At 44.7% G+C, this 26,964-nt stretch overlaps 1 protein-coding gene across 2 annotated transcripts in view; it reads right to left on the bottom strand.

The window, feature by feature from the left end:
• LOC130482862 (contactin-4) overlaps positions 1 to 26,964 on the bottom strand; it is a 611,972-nt gene that overhangs the window by 23,408 nt on the left and 561,600 nt on the right. Inside the window, exons 14-15 of one of the 2 annotated variants that reach the window (XM_056855739.1) lie at positions 10,894 to 11,069; positions 4,908 to 5,028 (exon numbers count right to left, since the gene is read on the bottom strand). In XM_056855739.1, the coding sequence (XP_056711717.1) occupies positions 4,908 to 5,028; positions 10,894 to 11,069 (297 nt within the window). The remainder of the gene's footprint in view (positions 1 to 4,907; positions 5,029 to 10,893; positions 11,070 to 26,964) is intronic. The other variant, XM_056855747.1, reaches the window with a different exon arrangement.

The raw sequence follows: 26,964 nt of genomic DNA, 5'->3' as shown, positions 1-26,964 counted from the left end.
CAAAGTGACCCACTTACAACTTCCAGACTGAATGGAGATGTTGTTCCTTACATAACAAGGCAATGTCTATTGGGGAGAGGGTGTGTTATTAAGTCTTGCGATCCTGCTATTGGAATCCAGAAAAAGTGGTTGTGTTATTGTCAGGCATTACAAAGTCAAGGCTAAGAGTAAACTAATGTATATGCATTTGTGTTATTCTGTAGGCAACAGCTCACTTGATCAAATTCAAGAGAGGGGCTGTGGCTCAGTGGTAGAGCATCTGCTTGGCATGCAGAAGGTCCCAGGTTCAATCCCTGGCATCTCCAGTTGAAGGGACCAGGTAAGTAGGTGATGTGAAAGACCTCTTCCTGAGACCCTGGAGAGCCACTGTCGGTCTGAGTAGACAATACTGACTTTGATGGACCAAGGGTCTGATTCAGTATGAGGCAGCTTCATGAGTTTATGTGTTCAAAACACTTATTTATTTATTAGATTTATTCTTCACCCTCCCCGGCACTATGTTAATTAGTGTTTAAGATTCCCTTTATCTTTTGATTTCCGGCAGTCAAATATGATGGCGTATTGAAGACGGCAAACTAAAACATACGCAGTCGTGATACCGGTGAGGGAATCTCAGCCACTCTGATGAATGAGTTTTCCAGCTCAAGTCAAGCTCTAACAGATAGTGTTTGACTGTGCCTTTCCATCACTAGCTGTCGACAACAGATAAGGAAGCTTGAGTGCTGCTGTTTCCTAACCAGCAGATGGTGCAATGGACTAGGAAAATGCCTTTTGGGGAGGGGGGGGAAAACGGAAATTCAAAATGCAGCAGTAAAGCCATTAACCGTATTTGCCAGTTCCTTCCAATATATTTTCCTCTAACAGACTCCTAGTAGAATTTAAGATCATTCCCTGCAAAATGATGCATATACTTTCAGTTAAGAACTTCAACTATTACAGATTTTAAATATTTAGCAGTCTAATTTATTGGTGTTTAAACTGTTCATTGGTCCTCGTCCTCATTAAATGGAGTATACATTTAGTGCAGCAACAATATATCTTACTCCCATGAGGAAACAGCTGATAAACCACTGCTGTCTTTTTAAATGGACAATAATCAGGTTCCTCGTTTTCCTTTCCCTTCCCTCCGGCTACAGCAGGATAGCTGCTCCTTAGTGTTTTAACAGGTTAGCATGACCATAACATTAAGAACCAAAAGCATAATGCATTAAAACAGAGCGCCATGGCTAACTGCAGTAATTTCAATAAGCATATGAGAATAAACTGAGAATGTTGAAAGCCAGTGTGGTGTAGTGGTTATAGTCTCAGATCTGAAAGATTTGAGTTTGAGTCCCCATTCTGCCATGGATGCTTGGGCCAGTCACACGCTGTCAGCCTAACCTACCTCATAGGGTTGTTGTGTGGATAAAACAGAGAACTGGACAATGTTGTGAGCCACTCTGTGTCCCTACTGGACACGGGTGGATGTAATGCAATAGGTGGATGTAAACAAAGCAAATAAGTAAGTAAAATAGGGTGGAACCTTCTTCTGGCAAAACTGTCCTTGCTTGAAAGCCCTGGTGCCTGAAAATGGCCTATTGAAATATTGTTTATTATATACTAGCTTTTCTTTCAAGGAGCTTAGAGAAGCATAGATGGGGCTTCAAGGCAATATCCCATTTGGACAACACTTAAAGCAGGGGCCCGCAGGCTGGATTCGGCCCTCTGAGAGCTCTTATCCGGCCAACAAACCAGCCAAGGCAGCCCCCCCTCTTCGACCTGGGCTGGCGAGGCATGGTCCAGCCCGACCAAGTAGCATTTATGTCATAACAAATGACATCACAACTCATAACAAATGAGTTCAACACCCGACTTAAAGTATATTAACGTCAAAGATGGAATTACATTAGGTACCTCTCTGAGCCCCAGTGCATGCCAATTAAATCATGTGGGGAGATTGCAGACTGCCATAAAAATGGTTAAGTATTTTGCCTAGATGGCCACTAGGCTTTTTATTATTAATGATGTGAATAAGCTAAAATAAATAAACAATTATGCTTTAGAAGCCTATATTGAACCACTATAGCTATCTTGGCTTTCTGCAGAGAATCATAGGAATTTTAGCTTTAAGGAATATTGAGATTTCTCCCTAACCTCTCTGTGACCCTAACTACAATTCCCAGCTTTTCCCAGGAAAAGGGAAACACTGTTAAATCAGTTTGTCTATATTCTAACTCACATTTTATACTCGCCAAAATGAGCATGTACCAATGCCCTCTGTATGTGAGGAACCCTCTCTATTTTGAATCTGTCACTCTTTGTAGAGAACTAACTTCCTCTCACGGCCCCAAGTCATTTTCACCAAAGCTTTTTCTGAAGGGAACACAATTTTAGACAACAGATTTTTTCTTCTTCAATTCTACATCAATACTGAAATAGGAATATTATAAATGCCTGCTAGTTCAGTGTATAGCTTTTCAACACCCTTTCTGATCACTCTTGCCACTGACAATAACTGGATAGGACTTAGGTGTGCTTGGTTGATCCAGGCACAGCAAACAGATGTCTGTCCTAGCCAGTGTGGTGTAGAGGATAAGAGCGGTGGTTTGGAGTGGTGGACTCTAAACTGGAGAACCGGGCTTGATTCCCCACTCCCCCACATGAGCGGCTGACACTAATCTGGTGAACCGGGTTGGTTTCCCCACTCCTACACATGAAGCCAGCTGGGTGACCTTGGGCTAGTCACAGCTCTCTTAGAGCTCTCTCAGCCCCATCTACCTCACAGGGTGTCTGTTGTGGGGAAGGGAAGGTGATTGTATGCCGGTTTGATTCTTCCTTAAGTAGTAAAGTCGGCATATAGAAACTAACTCTTCTTCTAAGAAGAATGGTTTAGTTGAAGTTGCCAATGTATGGCACAAAGGCCACTGGTTTGGGACAACAGCATTTCACATGAGGCATTACTTGCATTTATCAAATAATGCTTACACCGATGGGGGGGGGGGGGACCAGATCTGATGAACATTTGGCATTTGTCTCTCTATTTCTCAGAGGAGATTCAGAAAACAGGAGAATTCTCTCCAGGTTCCTGGTTCCAACTCTTGCTGAAAGTCTCTGTCCCACTGCTATGACGGCTCAGTCCATCACATGAAGTACCATGATACCTCCCCAAGTGCCCTGTCCTAGCTCTTTCTGAAAGCTACAGCTTTTACTGAGGGAACTACCAGTCCCACAACCGAGAGCAGCAGAGAAAGCAGCAGGCACCTCTTCAAGTGCCTGAGTTCAGCTTGGGGGTAAGGGTCCATTGTTCAGATTCCAACTGCCAGCTATGGAACCATCAGAGAGGAATCGATTCCCTTGCGGTGGTGACAGAGATGGAAACACTGGCAGAGGAGGAACCACAAGGACATGAAATATAGAGTGAGGAGGGGGTTGTGGAACTCCCTGCCCCAGGATGCATTGAAGGCTTTAAGAGGGGAGTGGACATGTTCATGGAGGAGAGGGGTATTCATGGCTACTAGTTAAAATGGATGCTAGTCGTGATGCATACCTATTCTCTCCATTATCAGAGGAGCATGTCGAATATATTAGGTGCGGTGGAACACAGGCAGGATGGTGCTGCTGCAGTTGTCTTGTTTGTGGGCTTCCTAGAGGCACCTGGTTGGCCACTGTGTGAACAGACTGCTGGACTTGATGGGCCTTGGTCTGATCCAGCATGGCTTGTCTTATGGTCTTATGTTGGGATGGAGATATGAAGAAATGGCATTAGAAGAAAATGGTAAGTGTCAGTCATCGGTGACTTTCTGCTGAGGGGTATGGAAATCATTTGTCCAGGCCTGACCCTCTAGTCTAAGAGGTGTGTTGCTGTATTGCAGACCGGATGCCAAAACTGATCAAACCTACTAGAGATCATGACTCACTTGTGATGGTCCACATGGAAATGAATGACAGAGCCGTGAACACATCGCATTCATTAAGGCTATGAAGTTCTTGGGAGGCAGCTGAAGGGAATGGGGGCACAGGTGGTATTCCCTTTGATCTTTCCCATCAGAGAAAGAGGAATGCGACAGCAACAGAATGGAGGAGAAGCACTGCCCTGCCTTGATGATACTGGCAGGATTTGCAACAATGGGTCTAAATTATGGGTGGAAAAAGGTACCTGCTGGGTATTAGGATTTTATTTTTACTGTTAGAGTAGTTCAGCAGAGGAATCGGCTGCCTAGGGAGGTGGTAAGTTCCCCCTCACTGGCAGTGGCTGGATGAACATTTGTCAGGGATGCTCTAGGCTGATTCTGCATTGAGCAGGGGTTGGACTAGATGGCCCGTATGGCCCTTTCCAGCTCTCTGAGTCCAGGACATGAAGCAGCCAACTGAGAAGCCCTGCCCTAGTGAAAATGTATACTGAACTGTGATTGTAATTTATACTGACTTCTGATTGCTGGGAGCCAGTATTTGACTGAAAAGCAAGATAAAAACAAATGCAAAAGAAGGTGAACATCTTTCACCTAAGTTTCTGCCGCTTGACCCTTCCATAGCCCCTGACTGAGAACATAAAAGGGAAAACACTGCATAAATATGGAGTGTGCACACACATTTCCCACTCCAGGAGGGACTACGGGCAATTTGTGCGCACACGAAGTCCTCAGGTTTACCAATGAAGCAAGCTGTTCCATCAAAAGTCGCTACAGGACACACCAAGTTCCATCTGATGAACACTGGCAGCAATATTTCAATTATTAGCCGAGGTTGTTACAATATACGATTGCTTTTTGCCTCACCATTTGCCCAAAGAAAAAATAATCTGTGGTACCTTATGGTTTACTAGTCCGAATGATAGCAAACTCTTTCAAACTGCGCTTTAGGCTATTATCCGCACAAGCAGTTAGTGCAAACAGTAGTTTCCAACAACAACAGCAACAAAATTCAAATACCTCTTACAATCAGGTCTGCAGCAGCCGATAGCTTGTCCACACTCGTTTGCACCATGCAGACGTATTTTCCGGCATGATTCAGCTGGATGCTTCTGATCATCAAATCACCAGCTGAATCCTGCTGATAAAGGAGGGGAGAGTGGTTACAATGACTTTTTAATGAGCTCTAAACATCATTATCACACGAAGGACACCGAGACTGATGGATTTATTTTACACCCGATGATGAAAACATTTGTAATGCAAGCCGTGTGGCCCATTTTAAAATCTCGTGAGTCTCCCTCGGAGATAAGGCTGGAAAGAGGGTTTCCTTTCAGGGACACAGGAGCGCCGGGTCAGTGAAACCGTTTACCACAAAACGTGATTTGACAAAATGCGAGTCAGGCAGGCTCCACTCCGCCATGCTCCAGACTTCCAATTTGGAGCCTTCATTGGTATTCAGATGTCTGCCTTCCGCCTACTTCCACCTAATAGGAGAACACCGGCCCAAATGATGAGGCATCTGCAGTCCTTGCCACAGCCAGCGTTTTCGATTGCCTGCCGGTTTTGCATTAAAAGGTCAGGGGGACAACACTCTCTAAGGAAACTTTGCATCACCGGGCACAGAACAACAGTCAGTTTGTTTTTCCCAATGCCAAACGCTCATGTCTGATTAGCAATTGTACGGAACTAAATTACAGTTTTGCACGATCGCATGGCTCCAAAAATGTTCCCTCGCAGTCCATCGGATACAGTGCTTAACCGGTTAGAAACCTAAGAATAAAATTGCAATTCCAGGCTTTTAATTGAGGATTATTAATATAGCGCATATTTTTGGGTTTCGTGGCACTATTCGGTATAATTGCTAGCAACAGCTGTTGTGGCTGCAGCTGGGCACCCTGCAGGGAGGAACTCTTAAGTGATGTGTTTCATCTTGCACAGATTTTAGTCTTCACCTGTCTGACAGTTGAGGATAGCAGTTAAAGCTTTCGAACTGCAATTTTCTCTCCTGCTTTCAGGGTGGAAACACTGTCGCCCAACGTCTCAGACCTGGGACAGCTAACACCAGGTGGCCTGGAATAAATTACTTGCTTCCAATCTCAGCTCCCCATTTCAAAATGGCTGAGGGCAATTGTACAGAGGTGCTGTGAGGGAAAAGTAAAATGGCGCATTTTTTCCCAACCAAAAGTGTAATATAAGCATTACAGGCGTTTTCAGTTGAACGGATTTTGCTTTTTCACAAAATTAATGAAACGGAGGTAGAATTCTCCACTCTACTTTTTGTCCCTACAAATTCTACTCAGCAGAAAAGAGCAAGAGTCCAGCAGCACCTTAAAGACTAACAAAAGTTCTGGTAGGGTATGAGATTTTGTGAGTCACAGCTCACTTCTTCAGATAAGATCATACCCTACCAGAAATGTTGTTAGTCTTTAAGGTGCCACTGGATTCTTGCTCTTTTCTACTGCTACAGATGTACTAACACGGCTACCCGTCAAAATTCTACTCAGGCAAGGTAGAGGCAGGTGGTAAGGAAAGGGTGAACAGGGTCCAGGGGTTTGCTGTTGGACATTATTTCTTAAGCTCAGCCTTTTTTAGATGACTGAAATTTATAAATGTTCAAAATGATTAAATATTTGCAACACAAAAATGCAGTGTTATCAAAAGAGTTTAACGAACTTATAAAAAGCCAAAGAAAACGTACTTCTGAAGGCAAGCATTATAGTATCTTTGTGCTGCAATGGCATACCACCCTGCTGTGTCCTACAGGCAAGTGCAACTTAATAGCATATTTATAAGGAGCAGAAAGATGGAGGAGGAACAATGACAGATAAGACCAAAGCCTGCCTTTTTCTGACTAAACTGCATTTGAGATAGAGACTCAAACAATCTTGTATACTGTTGGGCAGGTTCAACTAGATAAGGTCAGGGACCTAAAGAGCTTCTTAGGTCTTTTATGCATGGGAGTTTTACTTGGGGTTGGATGTTCACTCAACCAAACTTTTCTGTTGCAAATTGTTAAAAATGCTATGCACCAGCAAAATCACCCAGCTCAAATCGGGACGCGTCTCAGTCCCCGCCCCTTGAAAACGCTGCTTTATAATTGGCTGTAGTGCTTACTGTGAGAAAAATGGGGCATTGACTCACAAAAGCCCCCAGGTTGCCGGGTTGGGCTCTTGGAAGCACGGACGAGCTGGAAGGGGAGAGTTGACGGCGCGCAGAGGTTGAGCTGAGCTCCTCCAGCGGGGCGGGGCAGCGGTGGCGAAGGAATTCGGCGTCACGGCGGATGCTGGGAGGAGAGCCAAGTGTACCGCCCTGATTGGCGGGGCCTGCTTAAACGGGCCAATGGGGGCGCAAGGCTCCCAACCGCGGGTGCCTCGTGGCGTCGGACCTGGGGGAAAGCCCAGTCAGGCCCAGATTCCCCACACGGGAGGAGGTCCCCGCCCATGCTGAGCTCAGTCCGCTCCCTCCTTTGTTCACCCGCCCACCCACCGCTATCTTAAAGGGGGTCGGGACAAGGTTCTGCAGCGCAACTTAGGGCGGTTTGGCATTGGGGCCGGATCCAGTTTTTTGGAAAAGCTGGCCTGCGAGCCTCGTTTCCCAATGTGGAGGATCCCTGTAATGGATTTTGGGGGAGGCTGGAGGGGGACAGGCCAGGATGGAGGGCTGCTAAGTGGGGCCGTCAAGAGGGCATGCCTTGCCAGGGGCTGTTGGAACAGCCTCCCTTCAAGTGGCAGGGGGCCACACAGCGGGCTACCGTCCGCGTGAGCCCCTTAACTGCCATCTCAAACGGGCCCAGCAGGGGTGCTGGGGGATGCGAGCATCGGCTTGCAGAGGGGGCAGGTTGATGGAAGGATAACGCCCCCATGCCATGCCAATGCCTTGCTGCTGCAATCAATAAAGTTGTGCCATTTTACCCACAAACCATGGTCTGGTCTTATTGCGTACACATGACTTCAGGCACGGGGCAAATGAGGGGGAAAAAACGTGCCAAGGGGCCTGGCCGGGGAGCGCCTCACGCAGATAGGCACTAACCTGGCAAACATCCAGTTCCCCTCTTGCCCTAGTGGAAACCCAAGTGCCGTTTTAAAAACAATTTCCCAAAACGGAGGTTTTAAAAAGGAATTGAGGGGGGGAGAGAAACCCAAGCGTTTTAAAACCCATTACTGTGTGAGGCAAATGTTTGCTCAGAAAGAACTCTGGGTGGGAGACAAAAAGCAGGAAGCATGTGAGTCCCCACCCCTTAAAACACTGCTTTGCAATTGGCTATAGTGCTTACTGTGAGAAAAAAGTCACCCCCCAGCTCCGCTGTCCCACACTTTGGATTATGCATGGAGATGAGGATGATTTGACCTGAGCTGATCTCAGGGGAGATTGAAGAATCGGGAATTTGCGAGGGCTGGGTATGAGGTCATCTCTGAGGGACAGAAAACTCATGCATAACTCCAAGGAACAACCAAGTCAGTCTGGGGGTGAATGTGAGTCAAAGTACCCATGCATAAAGGACCTTTGACTCCCCCAAAGAATCTTCTACTAGCTCAGTGGAGTTTTGTATTTGCTCCCTCTGAAACAGCTGTCCTCCATGCCATGTCACTGGTTGCTTTCAAAATATCTTAACTTTTCAAAGGCAGTTTGCCATGTAGCAGTGTGGGCTGCGGTGCATTAATCGTATGTCTAAAATGTCATGGCCTTATGGAACTTGTTTCATGGTTCTTTAAACTATGGACCATTTTTTCCAAGTACGAGAAATAAGATATCTCCCTTTTCCTTGCTGGAGAAAATAATGAGGCTCCTGTAGCAGCTGTGTGGCCGCTACAACTAGGGTTGCCACCTCCAGGTTGGGAAATACCTGGAGATTTTTGGGGGGGAGCCTGAGGAGGGCAGGGTGTGGGGAGGTGAGGGGCTTCAATGCCATAGAGTCCAATTGCCGAAGCAGCCATTTTCTCCAGGTGATCTGATCTCTATCAGCTGGAGATCAGTTGTAAAGCAGGAGAGCTCCAGCTAGTACCTGGAGGCTGGAAACCCTAGCTACAACTCAGTGTTGAAATGGCAGCATTCCTTGTAAAGCTGAAAACAGGTATCTGTTCTCCTGAACGACAAAGGGGCAAGTTCTTTCACAGCTTGACAACCTTCATGCAGGATGACCTGCCTTGGCTGCACCCGTGAGTGTACCCCTTCTAGTAGCTGGTTACCCAAGGTATATATATATGTGTGTGTGTGTGTGTGTGTGTGTGTGTAAATACTGAAAATATAATTTATTCGAAGTGCTATGTAAAGGTTAAAAATATTTAAAAACATTAAAATAGCACAATGGCATTTCCTAGGGTTGATAACTGTAACTACATACCAAACGCGTTTCGGCCTATTGGGCCTGCATCAGTGGTTAATAAAAACCATGTTAAGCCTGCACACATTTACAGAAATAAATACATACAGTATACAAACAGAAATAAATCAATAAATACATATACAAACAGTTCAAATCAAACCAGGCATGTTTATAGATTGTAAAATCTATTCCCAATTACTCAAACATCTGGTCAGATTGGTTCTAGTTGTAATACTGGTTTGTATATGTCTCTCAGATACGATGTGTGCAGGTATCAACCTAGGATTCAAATGCTTCCTGCTTCCTCAGAGCGCTTTCTGAGCAGAAGAAAGGCTTTTTAAAACTGAGGCTTGGATTTTTCTCCCCCCCTTTCAGATTGTTCCGTTTTTGTTTTTGTTCTTAAAATGCTTTATGCAACAATTGGGTTTATTGTGTGTGGGGGGGAGTTTTCTCTCACAGTAAGCTCTACAAATTACAAAGCAGCATTTAAAGGGGTGGGGACTTGATTTGAGCTTGGAGACTTGCTGGTGCATGGATTCCCAACAGGAAAGTGTGGGTCCAGCGAGCAACGAACCTCAGGTAAAACTCCCATGCATAAACGACCTAAGACAGGCTCCCAGACATATAACTGGAAGGGTCACTTGTCCCTGGGTGAGGGGGGAAGAAACAAAAAGGACCCTGGTGGGGATGGGTCTATCTTTACTATAAACCAGGTAGCTATCAAGCGGTTTCCTGTAGCCTGCCTCTGAGGGTTCGGTCCAGCATGGCGGGGGGGGGGGGGCGCTGGTTTCCCTCTAGTCCACAGCTTGGGTTGAAAAGGAACTGGCTGAGGGTGGTGTGCCATTCTGGAACTCTTTCTCAGCAAGTAACCACTGACAGACCTCTCCTCCATAAATCTGTCTAACCCCCCCCCTTAAAGCTGTCTATGCCTGTGGCCATTGCTACATCCTCTGTCAGTGAACTGCACATTTAAATCACTTGTGTTAAAGCATTTCCTTTTGTCAATCCTGAATCTACTGCTTCGCTGGATGCCCTCGAGTTCTTGTATTTTGGGAGAGGGAGGAAAAGTTCTTTCTGTCCACTCTCTCTACACTGTGCATAAATGTATAAACCTCTATCATGTCCCCCCTTAGTCGTCTCTTTTCTCGACTGAAAAGTCCCAGACTCTGGTGCCCAACCTCTTAGTTTCTCTCTTCTGTGCCTTTTCCAGTTTTGATCTTGCTGGATGCAAACCACTATACAGCTAGATCACGATGGGTAGCCATATTAGTCTGCCTGTAGCAGCAGAAAAGAGCAAGAGTCTAATAGTACCTTAAAGACTAACAAAAGTTCTGGCAAATATGAGCATTCGTGCGTCACAGCTCACTTCTTCAGACACTATGTGGCTTGTTAGACCTGGGCTTGAATCCCCTCTCTGTCATGGAAGTTTTCTGGGTGACTTTGATCCAGTCACTCGTGCTTAGTGTAACCTACCTCATAGGGTTGTTGTGACGATAAAATTGAGATGGGGAGCATGATGTTGTAAGCTGCTTCGGCTTCCCATTGGGAGGAAAGCAGCTTATAAATAAATATATAAATATAAAACACGCTCTACAGTGAGTTAAAATTTGATGTTTCATCATTACAATGACTAGAATACATTGTGAATAGCTTTGTGAGATTACTAATATCAATACTTACCCCTCCAACTCTTTCAAAGTGATCCCCATCTTTTTCAAAGTCTATCAGGCGTCCATTGAATGACCAGGTAAACATAATATCTAGTGGGTGATCATGAGACACTTGGCAAGGCAGAAGAATGCTTTCACCAGCAGTGACATCCATGCTATTAGGTGCGACTATAAACCGTGTTGGATCTGTAAATAACAAAGGACAGAAAAGGAACCAGTGAATTTATAATCTGGCGAAAACCCTACACATTATTAGACTTAAGTAGAAATAAACACCTGCAATTAAAACATGGTCTTAATAGCTAGAGGCGCTTCATATGGCTTTCCAGACTTGAAACCTTCATGGTTTGCACTTACAATCTCAAACAGTAATAGCTTAGTCTAGCAATAACTACAGCAGTAAAGTGCTTCACTATTTTACTGTCTGCACTGCCAATTCAGAGAACAGTTAACTAAGTTGGTACTGTGCATAGTGTAGAAGTGAAGGGTTTACATATTGATGTTACGGCTGTAGGATTGGCTCCTACCAGCTTTTCCTCTGCTACTTGATGGAGGATGGGCCTGGACTATCCAAAAAACCTTGCCAGGGATTGTGAGATCTGTATGGATCAAAAGCTAAATGGGTTTGGGGCTGCCCCTTATCCCTTTTGTGATAGCAGAAAAGCTAGTAAGATCCAACCCGGGCAGAGCAATCCTAATGGGGGGGAGGGCGAATGGCCTTTGGAGCTGCCGTGACTCCTATGCCAGCATTCATAAGAACATAAGAAGGACCCTACTGGATCAGACCAAGCCCCATCAAGTCCAGCAGCCTGTTCACACAGTGGCCAACCAGGTGCCTCTAGGAAGCCACAAACAAGATGACTGCAGCAGCACCATCCTGCCTGTGTTCCATAGCACCTAATATAATAGGCATGCTCCTCTGATACTAGAGAGAATAGGCATGCAGCATGACTAGTATCCATTTTAACTAATAGCCATGAATACCCCTTTCCTCCATGAATATGTCCACTCCCCTCTTAAAGCCTTCCAAGTTGGCAGCCATCACCACATCCTGGGGCAGGGAGTTCCACAATTTAACCATGTGTTGTGTGAAAAAATACTTCCTTTTATCTGTTTTGAATTTCTTCCCCTCCAGTTTTAGCAGATGGCCTCGCATTCCAGTATTATGGGAGAGGGAGAAAAACTTCTCCCTGTCCACCCTCTCCAAACCATGCATAATTTTATAGACCTCTATCATGTCACCCCTTAGCCGCCTTCTTTCCAAGCTAAACAGCCCTAAGCATCCTAACCGCTCCCCATAGTACAGTTGCTCTAGTCCCCTAATCATTTTGGTTGCTCTTTTCTGCACCTTCTCAAGCTCCACAATATCCTTTTTTAGGTGTGCTGAGCAGAACTGTACACAGTATGCCAAGTGTGGTCTCACCATAGATTTGTACAAGGGCAGTATGATATCAGCAGTTTTATTCTCTATTCCTCGTCTAATTATGGCCAACATGGAATTTGCCTTTTTTACAGCAGAAGCACACTGGGTTGACATCTTCATTGAGCTATCCACTACCACCCCAAGATCCCTTTCTTGATCTGTCGCTGCCAGCACAGATCCCATCAGTATATATATGAAGTTGGGATTTTTTGCCCCAATATGCATCACTTTACACTTGCTCACATTGAATCTCATTTGCCATTTTAATGCCCATTCTTCCAGTATGCAGAGATCCTTCTGGAGCTCTTCACAGTCTGATTTTGTTTTAACCACCCTAAATAATTTGGTGTCATCTGCAAACTTGGCTACTTCACTGTTTAACCCCAACTCCAGGTCTTTGATGAACAGGTTGAAAAGCACCGGTCCCAACACAGATCCCTGAGGCACCCCACTGCTCACATCCCGCCATTGGGAGAACTGACCATTGATTCCTACTCTCTGTTTCCTATTTTTCAGCCAGCTCTCAATCCATTAGAGGACTTGTCCTCTTATCCCATGACTATGAAGTTTGCTTAGCAGTCTTTGGTGGGGGACTTTGTCAAAAGCTTTTTGGAAATCCGAATACACAATATCCACAGGCTCATTCCTGTCCACATGTTTATTGACGCTTTCAAAAAACTCTAATAGGTTAGTGCAGTGATGGCGAACCTTTTAGAGACTGAGTGCCCAAACTGCAACCCAAAACCCTCTTATATATCGCAAAGTGCCAACACGGCAACTTAACCTGAAGAATCCCCCTGAAGGAACCATGCAAAATAACAGCGGCGGGTTAGCTATGCACATGCTAATGGCTATGCAAACAGGAACAAAGGAGCAGGCGAGTGGGAGGGGTGGAATTTCTCCTTTTGCTTCGAGACCGTGAATAGGCAGTTTTAAATTTGCATTTTAAAAAAGAGCTTTTAGCGAACATCAAAACTGACCATGCATAAATGGCCAGGGTATCTGTTGTGGGGAGGGGAAGGTGATTGAAAGCCGGTTTGATTCTTTCTTAAGTGGTAGAGAAAGTCAGCATATAAAAACCAACTCTTCTTCAAAGTGAAACTTGATATTTGTAACTGAACCATCAGGAAAAGAGGTAAATGATTGGGGGAGAGACACCTGGCAACCCTAAGGCAAATATATGAAGCAAAACCTGCTCTATATTCAGAGGGTTCCGTCTGAAAAAAAAAACTCTGCAGGGGGGCTTATTGTTGAGTTCTGAGGATCTGGATGGGGAAAATGTGCATCTGAATGGCAAATCCAATGCAAAACCTCCCATTCATAAATGGCCAATAACCCCCCATGCAGAGTTTTGAATCAAACATTGCTTCCCCCCCCCCAGCCCCGACCTCCTCCTCGCCGCCCGCCTTGGCGCTGCCGGCCCTCGAGCGCGCATTCAAAACCCGGCCGCGCTGTGAGGGGAGGGGGAGGGTGGCGCTTTACCTCACACACCACCTCTCTTGTGTGTGTGTGGGGAATAAACCAGAAATGGGGTGGTGAGGAGAGGCTTCGTGGTCGACTTTTGGTGGGGGTGGAGCCTCCTCTGCTGGCGTGGGGAGGAGGGCAGGATGTTTCAGCCCTAATAAGGTCTTGGGGGCGGGACTAGAGGGAGGGCTGAAACATCCTGCCCTCCTCCCCACGCCCCCAGCCAAGTCCTCTGACTGGCGCAGGCGCGACCGGGCGGCGGGGCTACAGCTGGGGTGCGGCAGCGCGCCGCCGCGTCTCTGCGCTCCGTCTTCTGTCGGCTTGCCGGTTCCTCGCCCCGTCCCTTGGGAAGCGGGCTGGCTCTCTCTCCACCTCTTCCATCCGTCGCTGCCTCGCCCGTCTGGACTTTCGGTCCCGTCCCGAGCCACTTACCCGCGTGCCGGCAGAGAGGGCTACGCGTGCCAGGTCGGGCACGCGTGCCATAGGTTCGCCAACACGGGGTTAGTGAGACAGGACCTACCCTTTCAGAAGCCATGTTGGGTTTTACCCAGCAGACCTTGCCCTTCTATATGCTTGACAATTCTATCTTTAATAATGCTTTCCACTAATTTACCCGGAACAGATGTTAAGCTAACTGGCCTGTAATTTCCTGGGTTCCCCCTGGAACCTTTTTTATAAATGGGTGTTACATTGGCCATTCTCCAGTCCTCTGGTACAGAGGCTGATCGAAGGGACATATTTCATATCTTTGTTATTCGTGCCACTTGCACTGGCTAAGTGGGCACTAATGGCGGCGTAGGGCAACTTACATTGGCTCCAGGGAGCAGCATGGCAACGCAAGGCTCTGGCACAGGTGCTGCCTCCCCAGCAATTTTTTCACAGTGCAAGGGTTCGCACCAACATCAGAAGGGGCGTTCCTGTATGCGGAACTAACTTTAGTCAGACCTCTAAGCCCTTTTAGCCCAGGTACACCCCTTTTTGCAGGCACCAAGTTACGTCTGCAAAAAGGCAGGCATAGCCCCATGGAACTCAATGGAGAGTTTCATGCGGTTTTCTTGAGAAAGGTATTTCGGCTTGCTGCACTTGGCAGCAAGCCACTCAGAAGGCTGCACCATCCCCAGCCGCTTCTTCACCACCACCACCCTTAGAATTGCGCATGTAGTGAATCACTCCTTTGTTGCAGCACAGAACGTGAGGAATTAAAATCAGGAAGTCAACCAAACTGTCTCAACCACCTTGTCGTCCAAATACAAGCAATTATATTAATGTATGCAACCGATTCCCTGCGGATTTCTTTGCAGTGGATTTCCCTTTGTTTACAACCATTGTGTTCTCAACCAGTAGAAGCCTCAACCAGTCAAGTTCCAGAATGGTGGTTGCGTTGGTAGCAGACAAAAGCATATCATGGCGTCATAGCGATAAAGGACACAAACTATCCGAAGTTGGGGACCATTGTAGAGCACACACTTTAACTTTCTCCCAATGAAATCTACAGGAAGCCTATTGGACGCAGAAGTGCTTTACTCTGACAGGCTCATGCAACGACAGGTGGCATTAGCTTTCACAAGATATATGTATACAAGAAGGTGACAGGTACATACCCTGCTGAGGTAAAACTGAAGCCAAGTCAAGTCAACAAAGTAAGAATAAATATACAGCCAACAAAAAGAACATGTGTTCAGTGATAACTGCTTTCGCCTTGAGTTGGAAGTGTATTGATTGCAGGGATGCTTGCAAAAAGCTTCACAAAGAAAGATTTGAGCAATTTTTATCTGTTTGATGTATCTTCTGAAACCATCCATATGCATACACACAGCTTGAGGTTATTATACTAGTGTGATAGGTTTTATTGTTATGCATCACTCATGAAGAAAACTTTGCAAAACTGTTAGGGGGAAAAAACACTAACTGCCCTGAAAAATATAAATAGCTGAGTATAGCTAGGGATGCAAACTAGTTCCTGTTGCCTGGGAATTAAGATGCAAACCTTCTCTTTTAGGGGAAGAGCAGCCCCGTCCAAAACAAGCTGACTCCTCCCTCCCTGTTTGGCTAGTGACCAATGGTGACCAATGGTAGCATCTCTGCCTTATCTGGATTTAGCTTCAGTTTACTGGCCCTCAACCAGTACCTAGTATTAATTTATACAATTTCGATCAGGCCATTCAGACATCCCTCAAAGAAGATTATATCAAAAATGAAAACAGCAATTATAAAAACACAGTGTACCATTTATTTAGGTATTTAAATTTGTAGCAAAAGGAAGCCGAAGGTTGTTCTCTGTGACTTATAATAAAAATACAATAAATCGATAAACTATATAATACTGACAATGTAATAAATGAATGAAGAGTTGTCATTAATGGCATCAAATTCCACCAACAGGAAACAAAAACCCTTCTGAACAAGAAATGTCCTCCATGTGTGATAGAAGGAAATCAGCCAAATAGCTTCCCTTGGAAGATAGGTCCATAGAGCGCAATCCTGAAGTGTGTGTGTGTGGGGGGGTAGATCTGTGATAGCCGGGAGCAGTGGAGCCACGCTGCCTCCTCAGAGGCTTCCCGGCCACAGTGGAGACAAAAAAAAAAAAAAAAAATTAAAAGCAAAAGGGGAGAAATGCCCCACTGAAAACAGCAAGGCTGCGCCACCAAAAAAGGAGCAGCAACATCACCGCTCGAGGGGGCATTCCCGAGGAGAAAATGGCTGTGGAACCTGCCTAAAGGCAGTTCCACCCTTAGGAACGCCCCCCCCCCCGCCACCGGCGTGGGCTTTCCCTTCTGGGCAACCAGATGCAGGGGTGTTTGCCCCTGCACCGGCATAGATACCACTTTATTTTGTGATGAGTTGGCACCTACCCTGGCGCATGGTCACGCCGGCTCCAAAGGAGCTTCAGCCCCCCCCCCCCGTCCAGGAATGGGCTGAAAGTTCTGTCTCTCAAAAGAGAGCAGCCTCTCAGCAGGTTTCAGGGTATGAAAGCACTTGAGCAAAGACCCCCTGGCTAATGTTAAACCTCAAGGAAGAAGCAGTGCTTGTGGAGTTCACTGGATCTAGACCACTTAGGGCTTTAAAGTAAAAAGGCAAGCAAGCAAGCAAGAAACAAACAAACTTTGGATTGAGCATGAAACCAACTGATAATCACTGAAGCATTTAAAAGAATTAGTATTGTGTGTCTAGAAACAGGCATCAATTAACATCTCGATCATCTAGTATGGAACAGTCTAAATCCAAACAGAAGTTGCAGTTCTATGAAAGGATGCTGAATAGAATCATTAAATGATCCCCAGCCTTCCTTGAGAGAAATTGTTCAATATTATTTGTTTAAATTTGTAACATTGTTCATGGGGTTTCCAATGTATCTGGTTAGCAAAACAGATGTATTTTTTTTTTAAATCATCAACAGTATTTCTGGACACTAGCAGCTAGGTCATATGCAATATGGATACAGAGTCGCCTAGTTTCTCACCTTTAAAGAGGTTTGTGCCACATTAGAGACTGCATCTCTGTGGAAACCATATATTTAAAGCATGGGCCAAAGGTTACAATGACTTCATTTGGTGCTTAGTAGACCAATCCTTGTTTGCAGTAAAAAACAAACAAAAAACTTTTAACTATGGTTCAATTGTTCATTTATTGATAGGGTTGCCAACTTCAGCTTGAGAAACTCCTGGAGATTTGGAGGTAATGCCTAGGGAAGGTAGAGTTCAGGGAAGGGGAGACCTCAGTGTGGGTGTAATGCCACAGAGCTCACCCTCTAAAGCTGCCATATCCTGATCTCTGTAGTCTGGAGACACTTAAGCAGTCTTTGAAATCAAATAGCTTGGAACTCCTCCTTCCTACCCCTTCTGTATCCTTCAAATCCCAGCTTGTACATCCATGGTGAAGGGGAGAGAAAGGAAGTGATGGAACGGGGAGCTGTGCAGCTACAAAAAGAAACTCTGAGATATGTGGTCATAGTGATCAGCAACACAGGGAATTTCTACATGTATTTATTTTATTTACTTCATTTATGACCTGCTTTTCTCCCCATGGGGAACCAAAGCGGCTTACATTGTTCTCCTCTCCTCTCTCTTCACAACAGCAACTCTGTGAGTATATGACTGACCCAAGGTTGCAAAGCAAGCTTCCATGGCAGAGTGGGGTTTCGAACCTGGGTCTCCCAGCTCCTGGTCTGACACTCTAACCCCCAGCAGTGGCACAACGCGGTTGTCTACCAGGTTCCACAGACAGGAGTATGGAGAACTCCAGTATTAATAAAAAGAGGAACAGGCGAATATGAGTAGGTCTGCTGTGTCACATGTGACGGTGAAAAAGTACATAGATTTGTTCTCATGCGTGTGTTTACCAGCTTAAAAAATTAAAGGGGCGGAGTGATCTTGCTCACAGGTGACATCAAACAAAAGGCACTGCTACACAGAAATGACAGTATATCAACAAGGAAGAAAATGCAGTGTCCCCCATAGAAGGGAATGATCATGAGAAACACCTGCTTTCACACAAAGCTGAGGACTTTTTTGCATTCTCACTTTCCTTGCTTGTGGTTCCTGTTCCTTTGGGGTTTCCCCGTTCCAGACATGTTTTACTTCCTCTAGTGGTCAATTTGATATCACACGTTTATGTCTGGCATAAGAATCTGCAGGAAAATATGCAGACATAAACCTGTGTAATATTTAATAGACCACTAGAGGGAGCAAAACACATGCAAAACCGAACCCCCCCCCAGCAAAGAAACAGGAACTTACAAGGGAGGAAAACGAGAATGTGCAAAAGCCCTGATACAGAAAACCTATTCCTGCAGGTCTGCTGGCAAGCAGCAATATAGAATTATGTCACTTCTTGTGTGTGTGTGTGTGTGGGGGGGGGTTGAAACTCTCTACCCTTTTCTTGGTGGATCCAAGTGTTTAACTTCCATTTCTTTCTGGTGAAATACCATGTGCGATTTCAGATAAAAGTAAGAATTTTTGATCTTGGAACAAACACTGGAACTACTGGCAACGGATTACAGATATATGCATATGTTTCACAGTGTTTACAAACGAACAATGCCCACATAAAAAGGTGGAATACAGGAGGTAACCTGTAATTTCTTGCCCTGGTCTTACAGGGACTCATTCAAACTGACGAAAGGTAACGGAAAGTCTTCTGATTAATATCAAGCGACTTACAGCCACCTCTCAATGATGTGCTGTGTCACTTTGGGCAAGTAAATTAATTGCGTTGTTCCTCAGTTTCTTCTTTGGCACAAGGAATCAACATTTATCCACTTGACAAGATTTAATGAGCGCCCGTTCACGAATATGAATAGAACGAAAAGTTTTTCTAATGAACTTCCAAAACAGAGAGAGCAGCCAGCAGGGAGCAGGTTCAGAATTCATCACTCAGAGCCATGATTTGTCCCACTAGACATGAATGCAGTCACAGCTCTGTTGCCAAGGCAGTCCTCGTCCCCCTTCTTCTTCCCTACACCTGCCAAGAATTCTAATTCTGTCAGTCACTACAACAGCAAATGCAACACTGACATCATCTAAAAAACGAGAAAGTTTTGTACAACGTTTGTGTATATGTCAGGATGTGTATTGTGAAATTGTGTATGTACGACCACTGAGGAAGGCCTGTAAAAGGCCGAAACACGTCTGGTCAGATTTCGGCCATTTTATCAACTGTTATGTGTGGTAATATTTGTAACTATTTTTGTGCTTATTAGGGAGCCTGTATTTTAGGCCCGGTGTTTTTAAATACAGTTGTGCACAATATAAAATAAAAATTGATTTATTGGTTGTTATATTAGATAGTGTTTAGCTCCAACCCCTTTGATTTCCCCCAACTTTCATAAACTACATTTTCAACTTTCTCCTGTTGAGTCTTCATCCAATTAAGAAAGACTTCCTCCATCAGAGAGGACTGAAGTCCAATGAAAGGAGACTCAGTCGAAATGAGAACTTTGGACCCAACTGATGAAAGGGATCCAACCCATCATTTCTGTTCACATTTCTCTCATAGCCCAACACATATCCCAAGCAGTTCGGGTTCATTTCTAAATTTTCTACTTACTTCATTCTTAAATTACAATACAAGTTTTGTTATCTGGTACTCAGTTATCCAGAATGCTCGGCATCCAGAGGGCAAGCTCCCCCCTTTAAGCCACCATCTGCATCTTTGGATGCTTGCATGCCCCTCTCCTGCCTCTTTGGCCATTGCTGAGCTTGTAACAGCAGATGCCAGCTGATGTTATCCTTAGGTGCCTCCCTCCTGCTCAGCCTGCCTCGAGCTGTTGGGAGCCAGCTGTGCTGTAGTTAGGGTTGCCAACCTCCAGGTACTAGCTGGAGATCTCCTGCTATTACAACTGATCTCCAGCTGATACAGATCAGGTCACCTGGAGAAAATGGCTGCTTTGGAAGGTAGACTCCATGGCATTGAAGTCCTTCTCCTCCCCAAACCCCGCCCTCCTCAAGCCCCGCTCCCCAAAAATCTCCAGGCATTTCCCAACCCGGAGAGGGCAACCCTAGCTGTAGTGTTCCCAGGCAACTGGCTTGCCTTTCTGCCTGCTGTGCAGGAGTTCCCCGTGGCTCAGAGGGAAGCAGAAGGGTCCTGCAAGGTGTGTGTGGGGCTGTCACCATGGAGGTCTCAGTGGGGTGTGGTTGGTTGCTGTTGATTCCTTTTGGTAGGGCTGGGGCAGAGAAATAAGCTTGAGTATCCGGCACATTTGATTAAGTGGCAACTCCATTTTCCATGAGTGGGAGAAAAAAAAGCTTTTACAGGAGATGCCTCTGATGGATCTAAATTATGCAATTGGCCACAGGCTGGCCGAGATTGTAAATCAGGATATAGATTCCTGTATTCAAAAATAATATTTTCATGCAATGAAAAAGTGTTTAATTTTGTTCCAACAGAAACAACAACAACAAAATGTATTTATTGTGATTAATATTTCTTGGAAGTGCTGAGAAAGCAGATCTTAACCAGTTAGAGAATTTGCTAAAGTTTTGGATATCCTGCAGCTAATAATCTTTCTATTGTGCCAGCATGGTTTATAATGATCCTTACTTTCCTCACATTTGAAATGTTTGCCTGAACGTATCTGTTTAAAAAATGCATATAAAATAAGTGCATGTGTGCATGCATTTCATTGGCTGTACTCTTCAATAAACTGCCACATAACAGTTTTCTACAACTTTATTTCTGTTTAATGAACACACATTTATATTCCCCTAATAAATCTGATCACATTCACAATGTTCCTACTTTTCCACACGTTAAGTGGCCTTTTTCTGTTCATTTACAGTTGTGCTATGTATACATTATTATTATTTCCATTACTATTGTGAATATTAAAATGGGTGTCTGGCGCCAACTTTGGGGGCGGGGTGGGGGAGCAAAACAAAGCCGACCATAGATTAAGCTAAGGGTTTCTACATACTTTGAGGAATTCCTAGTCATGCAGAAAAAACATGAATTTGTGAACTAATCGATTTTTTTAAAAAAAGAAATTGTCTGAAAGACAGAGCATGTTAAAAAAAGCAAGAAATGTTGAGAGCAGCTGAAAATCATTTCAAGAAGAAGAAAAACCCAAAGGGACATGTGAAAATTGATCGCTAAGAGATTATATAATCGGGGTGAGTGAGGTGGAGGAGATTTGTCCTTGCAAGAATCTGGCTTGTTACCCTAATAATGTACTTGATTGCCAACTTCCTATCAACAAAGCAGCGAAATGGGTCAGTCACAGACACAGTGGTTTCTGCATGCTCAGGTATGCAGCAAAATATGAATGTTTAAAAAATCCCCCATCCATGATGTCTACAGTTGCTAGTTTTCTTCCTTACTTTTTTCTGAGTTATTTGTCCTGATGTCAACTCTTTTTCTATATTTGCATTCACATTTCATTTGCTCTTATTCATTTTCACACTGTTATTAATTGCTACTGCCCTGCTCCTCTATGGCTTTTTATCAGCCAGTGTCATTTCCATCTTCCTTTTAAAAGTTTGGCCCCTTTTATTTTTCTCTGACTGCATGATCTCTCCTTCATCACTTTTGTCTCTCGCTTACCTTCCATTACTCTGTCAGGTTTTCCCTCAGTCTCAGAAATCTGTCTCTGCCGTAGTCCATAATCGCTCTCTCTCACACCACAAGATCTACACCGATTGTTAGCTGCAAATGTATATGCCTGTCAAGCTAACTGCCACTTCCTTGAAGTTCTGAAACTTGCCTGACCTTCTCAGCCATCATTCTTCTTTCTTGCACATGTCCACCGCTTTCCCTTCCAACTACCCAATACTATCAGTTTCATTTAACACTCTGTGTAGACTCAAGTAATTATTTTCTTCCGTTGCTTTGTTTTTATTTCACGTCAAAAGCTTATATTATGGAATTATAGCTTTACTCCACTCACTTAGATCTTGGAAGCAGAACAGAATGTGAGAAAATGAGTTATTCCTCCCTCACCCCATGAACAATAACTTAGAGCAATGGTTCCCAAAGTGGGCAGTACCACCCCTGGGGGGGGATGACCTAGGGGGGCACTAAGAGGCAAGGGAGCAGCGGGAAGGGGCACTAGAGGTGGGCCCCTTCAACTGTGTTGTTGGATAGGGTAGGGGGAGTTGGGGTTTAGTTTGTGGAACAAAGGGGGGGGGTGGCCTGAAAAGTTTGGGAACCACTGACTTAGAGGAATGCTTGATCCATTCACATTCTATAGTGTTAACCTCTTCTCCTCCATCCATGTTCTCTGTCTTTGTGCATCCACATGGCCACCAGACTCAGAAGCCCCTAACAGCACATGCACCACACAACAAGTTTTCTTTCCTTTTTAAAATGACACAGACTTTAAAAATCAAAACTTTTTCTGCAGTGTCTCCTTCCCTCTTTTTGGTGCCCAGAGCGTATGTACTCGGGACATAGGTGGGTGGGTGGGTTTGATGTTGTCAGTGCCAGATTACTTTCCCATTGTGTGAAGGGGTGGCTAGTTTTAGCCTAGCTAAGGATAACAGTGTGCAGAATATTGCAGAGCTTGAAAAGGTGCAGAAAAGAGCAACCAAAATGATTCAGGGGTCTAGAGCAACTGCCCTATGAGGAGCGGTTAAAATGCTTAGGGCTGTTTAGCTTAGAAAGAAGGCGGTTAAGGGAGTTTTATAGAGGTCTATAAAATTATGCATGGTGTGGAGAGAATGGCCAGGGAGAAGCTTTTCTCCCTTTCTCATAATACCAGAAGGGGGGTCATCTGCTGAAGCTGGAGGGTGAGAGATTCAAAACAGATAAAAGGAAGGATTTCTTCACACAACACATAGTTAAATTGTGGAACTCCCTGCCCCAGGGTGTGGTGATGGCTGCCAACTTGGAAGGCTTTAAGAGGGGAGTGGACATGTTCATGGAGGATAGGGGTATCCATGGGTACTAGTCAAAATGAATACTAGTCATGCTGCATACCTATTCTCTCTAGTATCAGAGGAGCATGCCTATTATATCAGGTGCTGTGGAACACAGGCAGGACAATGCTGCTGCAGTCGTCTTGCTTGTGGGCTTCGTAGAGGCACCTGGTTGGCCACTGTGTGAACAGACTGATGGACTTGATGGGCCTTGGTCTGATCCAGCATGGTTTTTGTTATCTTATGACAACAAATCATTTCTGGACTCCATTTTTCCTCCATTTGCTATGCTGCAAATTTGGTGCCTCTGCCTTAAAAAAACATCCCCCAGAGACTCAGAAAGATTCCCCAGAGACTCTAATGGAGTGGTTAAAGATGTAGTATTTAGCTTATAGTAAGGAATGGTCACAAGCACAGTTTCAGTCTCACACTCTGAACGGCCTTCCCATTTCAGGCCTGATTTGAACGTACTACCAGCATGTACCCATGATTTGTCTGTTTCAAACTGAACAAGAAGACACTGGGTATATAACATTAGCGTACAAGGATCCAGGGAATGGTACAGATACTGCATTGGTGTGCTGATGCTGCAGAACAGAGAGAAGTGACTCAGTGTAAAAGAGATTTGGAATACAGCATAGGTATATATTTTTGTGGAACTACCTCATCCATGAATTGGGTACCAACTAAAAACAACAACAACAAATAAACAGAAATCCAAGATGTACATGGATGAGTTTGGTTTCAACTGACTGACCGTGTCACTTAACGCACTCAATTCAAAGGAAGAGAGCTAATCCATACGTAGTTTGATGTAATTCCCATTTGCTTAACTACCAGTTATTGCCAATCTGCCACAATGTTCTTTATACATAAAAGCAGGAATAGGTGTGCTCCAATACCTTTTAAGAAACAATCAACAATAGCCAATTAATACCTTGGACATCCCATAGTATGTGATGTTGTGCAGATAAAGTAAGAAATGTGCCTCAGATCTGATGCAATTTCTAGGTCACATCTGATCCCATATTCTTCATCTTTCTGCATTTGTGTAGCATTCATCTACAGTGACTCACCTGTATGAAAAGCAGGAGACGGACTATCTCTGTTCCCATTTAAATTGCATAGAACTGGTAGGATTTATTTCTAAAACAATCCAAACAATGGTTGCTACTGCTTTTATCAAGCTCCGTTTACTCTGCATCCTATGGAGGAAGCTTCTCACCGTCTTTCTTATCATCATTCTTGGGAGCTTTCAGTATTAAGCCAACCCAACCAAGGCTGGAAAGCTATGAAGTCATTCTCTTTTGGAAGGATTTTCTTAAAAAAAAAACTAAAAAAAACTGTTCCTTTTTAATTGAGGAAGAGTTTTAAGCACTCATTTACTTGAACTCCACAAATGCCAAATGTCTGTGAAGGTGACCATTAAAAAAAACCAGTTAATGTTTTCTAGAAACCAGGCAATGATATAGCTTGACATATTGCATTTCTGTGAGTGGCTGAAACAACCTGATGAAAAATGACACCCAGGTGTAACTCTGATGAAACTTTTTCTGGCCATATTCATCACAAGCTTAAGCCTTCTGCAAAGCAATTTACAAATCACCCCCAAGGAGAAAGCTTACCAATCTGTTTTCAAGGACTTGAAAAAGTGAAAAGATCTATTTAATGACCTTACGGTAGCAGGAAACAAATGGCAACACAGAAGCCAAATCAGGGCAGCCAAATGTGCCTGGATGTTGTGTAGCCATACAGCAATCAAACATATTACACTTACGTTGTCAATACATTATGAGAAGCAGCAACTTAATTATGAAGTCTGATCCCCACCCCACCCAGTTTCTCTGGCCACCTTTCATATTTCAAGGTTGGTTACAAATATCAATTAATGATTTCTATAAACTTGCCTCAAAATTATAAATGGCTATGATGTGCCTTGACCATCCATTTAGTTCTTCTCTACTGATCACATGAACACATGAAGCTGCCTTAAACTGAACCAGACTCTTGGTCCATCAAAGTCAGTATTGTCTACTCAGACTGGCAGCGGCTCTCCAGGGTCTCAGGCGGAGGTCTTTCACATCACCTGCTTGCCAAGTCCCTTTAACTGGAGATGCCAGGGATTGAATTTGGGACCTTCTGCATGCCAAGCAGAGGCTCTACCATTGAGCCACAGCCCCTCCCCTACATGATCCTTGTTTAAAACATTTTAAACATGATCCTTGCTTGAAACATTTCAAAACCAAGGCAATTCTTTGAATGCTAAATTACAGTGGCTGTTTTCTTCCACAGCCCCTTAAGGACATCAGAAGAGCTCTGCTGGACAAGATGAAGGGCTCATCTGCTCCAGCATCCTGTTTCACACCGCTGGCACCTAGATGCCCTGGGAAGCCCACAAACAGCCTCCCCCCACATCTATCTTCTGGCGACTAACACTCAGACGCAAACTGCTGCTAAGAATAAAGGTAGGGTTGCCAACCGCCAGGTACTAGCTGGAGATCTCCTGCTATTACAACTGATCTCCAGCCAATAGAGATGAGTTCACCTGGACAAAACGGCCGCTTTGGCCATTGGACTCTATGGCATTGAAGCCCCTCCCCTCCCCCAACCCCCCCTCTTCAGGCTGCTCCCCAAAAACCTCCCACCGGTGACAAAGAGGGACCTGGCAACCCTAAATAAAGGCCATAGTACCTAATTGCTGCTAATAATTCCATCTTCCATGAATTTCACTACCCCTTTAAAGCCAGCTAAGCCAATAGGGCCCTAACCTGTATAGCCCAGGCTAGCCTGATCTCATCAGATCTCAGAAACTAAGCAGGGTGGGCCCTGGTTAGTACTTGGTTGGGAGACCACCAAGGAAGTCCAAGTTTGCTACACAGAGGAGGCTGTGGCAAACCACCTCTGAACATCTCTTGCCTTGAAAACCCCACTAGGGGTCGCCATAAGTCAGCTGCGACTTCATGGCACTTTCTACCATCACCAAGCCAGTAGGCCAATACTATACCTTGAAGCAATGGATGCCATTATGCACTCTATTCTAAATTATTCTAGGTGCTGGTTATTTTGTTCTATAACATCTGTGATTATTTGCAGTGACACGTGTTGCATAAATATATAAACAGTGAGGTTATACAACATTGTCACTATTCTTTTAGCCTTTCTGAAATCGGCATGTAGGGTAGCATGGCACTCTGGCTATCGAAAAGCGTCTGAAGGCATAACATAACCAGCCGTCTCCTTTTCCTCCCTGCTTACATAGAGCTGTGCCCGAGCCTCTGCCTCCATCTCCCAGCTGCCTTTGGCTACTGGAAATATATCACTAAAGAAGGAGCCTCTTTTCTCTATCTCCTGCTTCAAATAGCAGTGCCAGTCTTTGTTGGGGGGGGGGAGTGCTGTACAAGCAGCTGTGCTTATCATCTCTCCAACTGTAATTTAAGCATCGTTTCCGCCTGCCGTACTGATTGGGCCTGCCTATACAATGGGGTTACCATGGGTAACAATTCCTTAGTGCACTCCAATCTCCAATTTGCTTAGAAGCAAGCATTCAAAGGGGCGAACGGAAAGCGAGTCAACAACCCCTGGCAAAAATTAAGGGCTCCTGATTCACCTGTCTTTCATACCCAAATAAACTCTTATGTAGACAATAATAAGACTGGCTAGGCAGAGATGGAGTGTGGAGTGCCGCAGAGACACAGAGCAATCTGTAAGCGATCCAAAAGTCAATAGAGCTGTGAGCGGTTGAAAAGCCCTGGAATTTCTTGTCCATGAGGGCAGGGATTGTTGTTTCAGTATAACAAGCCCAAGAGGACAACAATGCACCTGTGATTGTGCTGTTATGCACCCT

The sequence above is a fragment of the Euleptes europaea genome, chromosome 1 (assembly GCF_029931775.1).
Source record: "Euleptes europaea isolate rEulEur1 chromosome 1, rEulEur1.hap1, whole genome shotgun sequence".
Taxonomy (NCBI): Eukaryota; Metazoa; Chordata; class Lepidosauria; order Squamata; family Sphaerodactylidae; genus Euleptes; species Euleptes europaea.
Note: the sequence above shows the minus strand (reverse complement) of the source record. Positions and strands in the feature narration are given on the sequence as shown.